Genomic DNA, 10897 nt, shown 5'->3' on the forward strand with positions numbered 1-10897 from the left:
TACCCCAATTTAACATTGATGATTTTTGGAGATTTTGTACAGTACTGGGAATTGCGAAATCATTTTCGTCTCCACTTTCATCAGATTTTATCACTTTTTTCAATCTCATCATTTTGTACAGACAAATTCTCCTCTTCAGACGGTACCCAATCGTTATCATCATCTCTGAGTTTAATTTTCAAATTGGAATCAATTTCATCCAGCAGTTCGTAGATTTCATCTGGATGAGCAGTCAGTCTCGCCATGTCAACTTTTCTAGTTGTTCCTGAAAAAGAAACCCTGGTTACCAGTTTTGTTTACTGATTTTTTTTTGTATTTATTTTTTTTGGTATTGTTACACCATTTACTCCCGGCCCACATAAACGTGAAACACTTCAAAACTTACATTGACACCGCTCACTCCTAGCCCTCACAAACGTGTTGTTCTTCAAAACACGTGTGTGGATTTGTAACCTCAAATTAGTATTGAATCATCAAGTAATCTGCATGTTTTGGTATTTCTTTTAATGAATAAAAAAAGCTGAAAGATATAGGAAGAATTAGGTCTATAAAGAAACAATATTTTAAATTCCTATATCGGCACCTCTCATTCATTTCGGCGAGGTACAAAAGGGAGATTTTTGGATACGACCATTAGCGTAGCTGCGGTAATTGCAAAAGATTTTTAAAAATATTCTTAGAGTAATATATAATAATTACTTACTAACCTATTTATAAAAAAACTCTTTTGAGTTTTTTCTATGCATATATCTTCCACGTAGATATAGCTAAATTCATTAAGTGCAAGGAAAGGTTTGTAATGTAAATGGATAAGAACATTTGAGTTGTTCAGAGAAATGGGAATAAGGAATGGTTCTTCTTCTTCTTCTTGTGCCACTCATATGGGAGATTGGAAATCATCAAGGCTATCATGACCCTGTTTACAGCTGACCTAAAAAGTTCATTAGTGGTACAGCCAAACCACTTTCTCAAATTACGCAACCATAACATTCTTCTACGGCCTGGATTCCGTTTTCCTTCTATTTTTCCTTGCAGGGAATAGTTGGTATTTATATGTTCTCGATTTAACTTATGCAAGCTCTAATACAAATGTAATTATAGAATTTACTAGAATTTACTGAATAGCTCTTATTATTTATTATTTTATCATACTGAAATATTTTTCCAAGTATTAGAAAATTTATTTTGTCAAAAGTGATTGCAATTTCTACATTTTCAAAAATATTATAGATTGTTTGGTAAATAAAAGTCATTTCACTTATTAGGTACTATAAATAACTAAATATGTATGTATATAATTTTTTTTGGTAAGGCTAATTTATTTTCAATAGCTTCAGTTTTTCTATAGCTTATTTATAGTATAATTATTAGATAACTGGGAATGTTCTTTAGTCTGCTAAAAACTTGGCATTGGCAAGGTGTTCATTTAAATATTTTCCGATGACCATGATTGGCAGGGAAGGTATATTACACAATCCAAATGGCACGACTTTGAATTGGTAAAACCCACTTCCAGAAGAAAGTACTGTGTTCTCTATGTCTTTAGGGTGGTCAGCAACTTACCAGTAGCTGCTTTTGAGGTCCAGTGTAGAAAATTATTTCGGTCCAGCCAAGGCGTTAAGGGTATCGTCAATTTTAGGCAGTGGATAATCGACACAGAATCTGGTGGAGCCATCTTTCTTGGTTATCAATACTACTGAAGAAGACCATTAGCTATTTGACTCCTCCATAATATTCTTTTTCCGCATATATTTAAAAATAGCAAAAGCCTCTTTTTGTTTTTAAGATGGGAGACGTTTTGGTGCCTGTCTTATGGGAAAAGTATATGTGATATTATGGTATTCATTTTCAGATACAGCGCTCCATGACTTCTTTAGATTTTCTATCAGTTCCGTGGAGAGCGTATACTGGTGGCTGTTGGCATGTGTTTTTATATTCTGATTACTTTTAAAACTGGCTCACATATTTCAAGTACTTGGTCCTTTTTAAAGGTGATTTTGTTGTCATTTGAGTTGGCCCCTATTACTGGAACGGTCTTTTTTCTCTTATATACCAAATATTATGATACAATGACACCCTCATGAGCCTGCTCTTCTGGTTCTAATATGGCTTTTTAAGCATGGCTTTCAAGCCTTTGTGGCAATCAATTTGTGCAATCAAGATCTTTTCGCTGCTAAAAGGGACCTTAATGTCATCTGCCACTATAATCTCTTTGGTTTTTTAAGTTGACTTCTAGAGGAATCTTATAATGAATAATCTTGACAGTATGAACCCGTCTACAAAGTCAGCTATTTGGTAGGTAAGGACTTCCATATTTATCAGTATAATTTTTTCCCAGAAAATATAGTAGTGTTTTAAAGTAGCAATTGATCATTAAACAACATCAAATCAAATAATAAAAAATAGTAGTTCTTTTGTAAATTAAATCTTTCAAAATGTTTCTGTGCTTTCATATGTAATTTTTAGGTTTTATAAAGGCTTCTTAGTAGTTTGGGGTTTGGAGTTTTGCTTGTATTGATAATGCATACAATTCATATTTTAATTTACTTATATACTATATTTCATAATAACATGTGTAGCCTAAAAACTGGATTTAATAAAATCTTTTTCAAAAATAATAAATATTATGGATTTCGTGAACTAAGAGTAGCTTTTTAATGAGAGCAGTTTTAATTTTAACTATGGAAATTTTAAGGAAAGAATTTCTTGAAGAAAATCTAATACTAAATGACAACATTATTACCAATCATGAAGCAAGAACTATAAATCGAAAAGATTTTGAGGAATATATTGTACCCCTAATTGATATTACCCAATATTCGAAAACAAATTTGAGTCAACAAGGATTTACGTAAGATTTACATTTTATATTCTTCTTATATGTTTGTGATGTCTTCTCATTGTGATGTCTGAATCTGTATTTGTTATAATTTTGGTAATTTGTTATAATTATTTTTTTCTGTAATTCATATTAAGACCTATTTCTCCTGCTTCTACGTCGAGTTCTTTCATCGTATCAAATAATTCTTCTTTTTTATCGGTTATCAATGCGATGTCATCAGCGTACCTTAGATAGTTCAAGCGTTGTCCACAAATTTTTATACCTTTTTCTTCCCATTCTAATCTTTTAAAAATATCTTCCAGAACCTGATTGACAAGTTTTGGTCATATTGTGTCGCCCTGTCTCACGCCTATATTTAAATGGATTGATTTTGTTCCTTTATATACTTTAATTGTTGTTTTGGCTTCCTTATATATATATATATATATATATATATATATATATATATATATATATATATATATATATATATATATATATATATATATATATATATATATATATATATATATATATATATATATATATATATATATTGACTATTAGTTCCGTATATCTGTGGTCAATTCTGCTGTTAATCAAAGAACTTTTCACTGCCCAATGTTCGACACTGTCTATAGCCTTTTCAAAATCTATGAACGTTATATATATATAGAGGAATGTGGTATTCATTTGCTCGTTCTATAAGTATTTTCATACTTAGTAAATGGTCACCTGTGCTGAATTCCTTTCTAAAAGCAGCTTGTTCTTTTATTGGTTAAAATTTTTGTTAGGAGTTTACACACTAATTACCACTTTTCCGCCATATTTCAGCATCTCTGCAGTTATTCCATCTTTTACAGGCAATTTGTTGTTTTTCATTTCTTTCAATTCCTTCTTTATTTCTGATTTACTTATTTCTGGCTGTAGCTCTGAGTTGACATTTTTTATTTTAGCCTTAAGTTGGTTTTTAATTTCTTCTGGTGGTTTCGTTTTTGTTTTATATAATTCTGAGTAAAAATGGTGGATTACATTTATGATCTTTTCATAATCTTCTTCTTTCATCTTTAATGTTTGTTTCTAGCCCGTTTACATCTTTTATTTTGTTTCTTTCACACTTACCCAATTTTGGTCTTAATCATTTCATATTTTTGTTGTTCTGTATTACTTCTTCTATTTTCATTTCTTCTTCTTTTCTCTTATTTTTTTTTTTCATCATTCTGCTTAATGTTTTATTGATTTCTACATATTCTATAGATTTTCTTTTGCTTTCCTCGTTCAGATTCCTTCTTTTATCCATAAGTTTCTTTGTTTTTGTTGATATATTATAGTTGTTCTTTTTAGATCCTTTTTTGCTATTTCTTTTCCTGATGTAATCATCGTTGCTGTAAGTATGTTGTCTATTTTGTTTATATCTTTATCATCACTGTCTCATCACAATATTCAACAGTCAAGTTAAATAGTGTCGATGCCAGCCCGTCTTCTTGTTTTAATACTTTAACGATTAAAAGGTTCTCAGTGAGCTTATTTTGTACTCTAACAGTTGCTGTTAACGAGTCAATTGCTTTTACTAGTCGGATGTGTTTTTTTTAAAGCTATGCAATTTTTGATATAATTTTTGTCTATTAATTGAGTCGTAGGCCTGTTTGATATCTATGAATATGTTGTGGACGTCGATGTCGTATTCCCACGATTAGTTTAGAATTTGTTTCACTGTGAATAGCTGGTCAGTTGTAGATCTTAATTGTAGGAACCCGGTTTAATATTCCCCGACAATTAACTAAAAATATTTTTGAGAAAATAAAATAATGGTCGTGTATATTGCAGTTTTCCATAATATATTAAAAAATAAAAAAAATAAATAAAATAAAAAATAAATATATATATATATATATATATATATATATATATATATATATATATATATATATATATATATATATATATATATATATATATATATAAATTTATTTTTACAAATTCCTTCAACTTAAATTGTGTGGCAAAATATACAATTTTGTGCCTGTCGAGACAAGTGAGTTAATATGAAAATTTATTTTGTTTCCTGTTTTGTTATTTTCAGGGTGGTTAAATCCACGGAGGATGTGAAGCAGGATATACAAAAAATACTGACAGCGGTCTCCGTCTACAGCGAGTCCGAACTGACAAATGAGGCGAAAAGTATGGAACAGTTTACGGATGAACACATCGCCAATTTGGAAACGTTTAATAATTGGTTTAAAGGTATTATACGTTTTGCAGTGAAATATTTTAAAATAATTAAAATCTTTTTCTTGTTATATAGTATAGATTAATCACTTGTTAAAATTATCTGTTAAAAATTGGTCTGAATAATAGTTTAAATATGACTTAACTTTGATACAATATCAAGAAATTTTTAGTTTTTGACATACCTTTAAAATAAGATTTTAAAAATACTACTGTTTTTTTTTTGGTCATCACATAATTGACGAGGTTTAAAGTGTGAACAGACAAAATAAGCGAGATTAAGTAACTAGATTAGATTTTCAGCTACTTCATCAAGTACAAAACAACAACATTCAAAAGAACCAATACAAGGAAACTGTGATCTATTGTGTTCAAAACCAAACCTAACAAAAGTTTATACAAAATCCTTTATAAAAGGTTATAAAAGGTATATAACATAAATTGGATACCTTTTATATAAGATTTTAAACAAACTTTTGTGATTGATGCTATACAGCCAATTATAGACATTTCATTTTTCTTATGGATTTTAAACCTAACAACACAAAAGAAAGATAAAAAATGTGCATCATATTTTATTTGGGAGAAACTGCAAGACCTCTAAATGTCAGGATAAACAAGCATAAAACACATCAAAACACAGACTTTAAAAAATCCCAGATATCCAAACATGCCTGTGAAAATAAGCGTAGAGTATAATGCAAGAATACGTCAAGAGTAATGAAAGAAACAGATCTGAAAAAGATAAAAATCAAAGAAACATCTTTCTTGTAGCAAATCTATTAGCAGAATGTAGCAGGTGGCCAATACTAAAAGAAGAAATCGGTAACAAGAATATACCAACTAATGGAACTTTGCCGTAATCTCCACTAATTGTTGGGGAAAGCTTATTGACTTCCTTTTCCTAAAGGGGCACAGTAAAAATATTTTAGGACCATGAAACTATTAAAGATATTTCTTCGATATAGGTACGTAAGCAGACTTTATGGCGATAATTCTTTATGTGTTTAATTGTATCGGGTTGTACTTAGATAAAAATAAAGAGTTATCGATCGATACTACACATTTAATAACGAGAGAATATTTAAAAAAACAACTATTACGAATGTAAGAGTTTGCTTCACAACATTGTTCATTATTTATACCGGTGTTTTGTGGCCTGCGAATATAGCGAAAACTAATGCACTTTTCACTGCATTTTTGAGACAAAGAGAGATAGCGTATTGCACATAGCTACTTGAGGATAGCTTGATGGATAGCTACTTGAGAACACACACTTATCTGCTATTAATTATTTTTGCTAGAATCAATAATTTTCATCTAAAACAGCCGATAGGCCGGCGTCAGTATTTACTCCCTTATAAGGTACTTATGAGACAAATATTTTGTAGGCAAGAAGTACATGTTCTTGTACTCTCTGTTCTTTATAGATCTAACACAAAATAAAAATAACAAGGACATATATACAATGAAACATCGAATGTACTCAAATGTAATTTCAACAGAGAGATACCACAGTGCTTGCGAAGTCTAGGATATGGACACACAAAAAATTTTTGTCACAAACAGCCTCGCTGTGTTAAATGCACAAAGAGTCTTTTTGCGAAAGACTGCTCCAGAAAAACACAACATATCAATGTTAAATGTGTCAACTGTAGCGAAAATCATCCAGCGAATTACAAAGGCTGCATAGAGGCACATACGCCCAGAGAATACAACCATACACTGTCCAAATAAATTACCAAACCACATCTAATCTAGCTGTCTAACAAACTAATGATATGACAGAATTGAAATTTATAATAAAATAATTTTTAAATTTAACGGCTACAATAATGAATTTGATCACTACTCTCGTCAATAAAATATCCAAATGACTCAACTAACAAAATTGGTGAATGGAACGCCAACGGCCTATGCAAGTAGGCGTAAGAAATCCATGTTAGGGCATGATACATATCATACCGAATATCTAGATGGGACCTCGCATGGTCCCAGGAAACAACAGAATTTTACATGGACCGAGCAGAATGAATGTATCAGTTGTGATTTTGAGCCGTGCAAAAAACTGATACAATTTTGTATTTTTAAATAGTATATTACAAAAATAAATGGAATTTTATCCTAATATTTATACAAATAAACGAACAAAGTGAGCAAAACATTAAAAAACCAGCAATGTTGACGCAATACAACAATAATAATAAAAATTAAACTTTTGGAAATGAGATAGTTGCCAGATGTTTTTGAAAACATTCGAGGCACATTGGCAGGTTACATGTATCACAATATGTATTTATTTTTTTCGAGCATAAGCTGGATTTTGTCGCTGAGACATAGTCTTGTAGCATGCACTGCACCTTTTCCTGGTAACCCTCTTTTGTCCCTCGTATTCTTTCAGGAAATGTTTTATCTTGGAAGTGGAAGGCCTTGATAGAATTGGATTTAAATCTTGATAAACCAAAGCCTCGATGATATTTTCTTTGAATTCTATTATGCCCATTTTGTTATTATTAATTTTGTTATATAGATGCAGAGCATTTACCATAGCTGTTGTAGTAACAAAATGAAAAGCGAGTCGCTTATACTACTTGACGGTTCTTCTCACGTATGGCGCATAAGATGCCATCTGGTCAGACTGGTCGACAAAAGCTTTTCCTTTGTTGTAATCTACAACTATCGCTGGTTTATTAACTTCTTGTCCTTCTCTGCAAGTTACTGTCACCATAGAGTCGTCATGTTTGGTACTGAGCATAAGAACATCTCTTTTATCTTTCCATTTGCAGACAACTGTTTTATTTTCGTTTAGACTTTAGATTTATCCTCGAATCATTTGTCAAATATAACCTTACTGTTAAATAAAATAATTGAAAAACCAAATCAAACTACTCTATATAACCATAAAACAAGCTGGGTAGAATTTAGGGAACACTTAGATGCACAAATCAATCTGCAAATTCCTCTAAAACGCCACAATAACTAGAGGATCCAACAACATTCTTTACATTAGCTATACAGAAAGCAGCGTGGACAGCAACCCCGACTATTGACTACACTAAACCTAAAAAAAATAATAAACTTACGTTAAACAAAAAATACTAGAGAAAAGGCATCTACAAAAAAATAGCCTATATCGAGAAGCGCAAGCAATAAAGCAATACTAAACATTTAACGATTTTACAAAGATCTAATAATTACTAAATACTATCAAAAACAAAGGAAAACCAAGGATTATCCAAGGATTAATCAAGGATAACAAACTAAAGGATTACCAAGTCCTCTTATAGCCTTTGAAGATACAAACTACTCACTTTGAAAGGCAACAAAGATGATAAACAACCACAATATTATGGACTTGTTGGACTCTATATTCCCATATTTACATTGGAGGACTTACAACAACATTATTATAACAACATTTTTATAAATTGGAAAGAAAAATGGAAAAACATAGCAACGAATTCAAATAATCAATATTATACTATCCACCCTACTCTACCACAAGATGTTGACTATATTTTCAAATATGCAATGCCAAAGAAGTTGACAGCCACAATTACTCGACTGAAAACTAATCACGGTGCATTCCCAGCTCACTTGGCTAAGTTAAATATTATCCCTTCTGGGGTATGCTCATGCGATAATATATTACAATGTGACATCAACCATATTCTTTTTAAGTGCGATAAACATAGGTATGAAACAGATCAGCTGTATTCAAAACTATCAGAACTTAAAATTCAGACTCCCACAAACATCACCCATTTACTCTCCTTAGATAGTAGAGAAGTATACGAACTAATATGTAACTTTTTATTTAAAGTTGGTTACATTATTTAAAAACTAATATCTTACATTACAATTCTGTGGCTAAAGGACTAGTTTCCAAGCCAACTCACCAAACACACACACACACACACACACAATATTATAATCATCCAATAAGAGATATGTCCTGGGAATCACACTGTCCAGCTATGGAGACCTGGACAATGAAGTATGAGGTCAAGTATAAAACCAATTAGACTGGCAGGATGCCTTAATAACACTATATGGTGAAACAGACACATTAACACTGAGATTAAGTCAAGAATTTCTAAAGCCAGTGTCAGACCAATAATAACATATGCTTCAGAAACAAAACCCGACAAAGCCACAACGCCAAGGCTATTGGAAACAGCAGAGATTAGAGTACTGAGAAAAATTATAGGAAATACGCTAAGAAATCGAAAGAGAAATGAAGGCATTAGAAAAACATGTATACAGTGCATAAATAGATGGACACAAATAGAAAAAAGTAATGGAATAACAACATAAGCAGAATGAAGGAAACCTGTGTCGTCAAAATAGCGACTCACCAATCGACAAAAGAAATATCCTTAGAGGTATTAATTCGCTCGCCAATGAATAAGCAGAATTGCTTATAAAAAGGAAGAAAAAGAAGAAGAAGAATATAAGACATGCAGGGTAAATAGGCCAGATATAACAAAGAAAAAGCTTCAGCCGTTCCTGAACACCTAGTGGATGTTTTTAAACCAAATGAACCAGATCCTACTGACTATTTTAGCGAGATTTATAACTTGATAACTAGAAGTCTTGCTTTAGCTGGACCTACCGATTAAAAACTCTGACCGAATATATTATACTCTGATATATATATATATATATATATATATATATATATATATATATTATATATATATATATATATATATATATATATATATATTCTTAGGAAATGCAGTCAATAGATTATTTGAGCTGATATAAGTAAACGCTTTGAACTTAGTCCAGCTTTTGGAAATTTTATTTCCTTGCAGCTTCGTCTACTAAGAAGAGCAAATACATTTGTTTTATAAGTCGTAGTAAATAAAAGGCATTTTTCCAAGAGAAAAGTACAAGTCGTAGTAAATAAAAGGCATTTTTCTAAGAGAAATTTTACATATTTTCTAGTTTATTACTCTTTCTTAATCTCCTAACCATTTGTATAAATGGTCTTTGTAGAACTTCTTGTATAAGAAATATTTTATCTCAGCACTATTATCCTGAAGTATTATTATTATACTCAATTTTAGTAAAAAATTCAAAATCATTATAATAAATTATAAGCCTGTAAGTCGAGGGAATGACCAACTATTATTAGACTAAATTTTCTTGCCCCCGGGTCCTCGTGCGTTTTCATAGCTGGCAAGATAAAGTCAACCTAGTTTTTGTATTAATAAAATAATTGACGGGATTCATTTTTTTGGCCTTTGAAGTTTTAATACATTATAGGCATAGTTCATAATAATCCATTGTTACACAATATTAATATCACGCTTTTGCTGTCATGTTAAAAATACTATTCAATTTTTTAATGTTTGTTATTTATAGACATACAACAAGACTCTGTATGGATGATGAATCAAGTTTATAAAGAAAGATTTGAATTCTTGCAGAATATACGTGACATTGTGAGGCCCAAATGTAAAGGCAAAAAAGGCATTACCAATAAGAAGAAGAAAAAATAGACAACAAAGAAGGACGCAATATTTATTTTTGCATTACGTTTTTACTATCTTTTGTAATATTTTAATTTTTATCATTTTATAATTTTAAATAGATTTTTATATCATCAGCCAAAACATTATTCAGTCCTTCTTCCTACTTCATTTACATTCTGGATACTTTATACCCTAATGAAATAAATAATAGCGCAAAACAAAATGGTTTTTAAATGAAATTAACACAAAGCAGTTTCACTTAAACATTTTTTTTTATTTCGAATTAACGTGTCTTGACATTTTAGGTCATTGACACAAGAGCAAAGGTTTACAGTAGCACCTAAACAATTATGATACAGAGTTT

General features: G+C 30.7%; 1 protein-coding gene across 3 annotated transcripts in view; it reads left to right on the plus strand.

The window, feature by feature from the left end:
- Positions 1 to 10668, plus strand: part of LOC140439427 (androglobin-like) — a 174674-nt gene extending 164006 nt beyond the window's left edge. For 2 of the 3 annotated variants that reach the window (XM_072529330.1, XM_072529335.1), the window contains exons 18-20: positions 2696 to 2851; positions 4905 to 5065; positions 10424 to 10668. In XM_072529330.1, coding sequence (XP_072385431.1) covers positions 2696 to 2851; positions 4905 to 5065; positions 10424 to 10560 — 454 coding nt within the window. In that variant the 3' untranslated portion in view covers positions 10561 to 10668. The remainder of the gene's footprint in view (positions 1 to 2695; positions 2852 to 4904; positions 5066 to 10423) is intronic. The other variant, XM_072529344.1, reaches the window with a different exon arrangement.
- The last annotated feature ends 229 nt before the right edge of the window (positions 10669 to 10897 follow it).

This window comes from Diabrotica undecimpunctata, chromosome 1 (assembly GCF_040954645.1).
Source record: "Diabrotica undecimpunctata isolate CICGRU chromosome 1, icDiaUnde3, whole genome shotgun sequence".
In the NCBI taxonomy this organism is placed as follows: domain Eukaryota; kingdom Metazoa; phylum Arthropoda; class Insecta; order Coleoptera; family Chrysomelidae; genus Diabrotica; species Diabrotica undecimpunctata.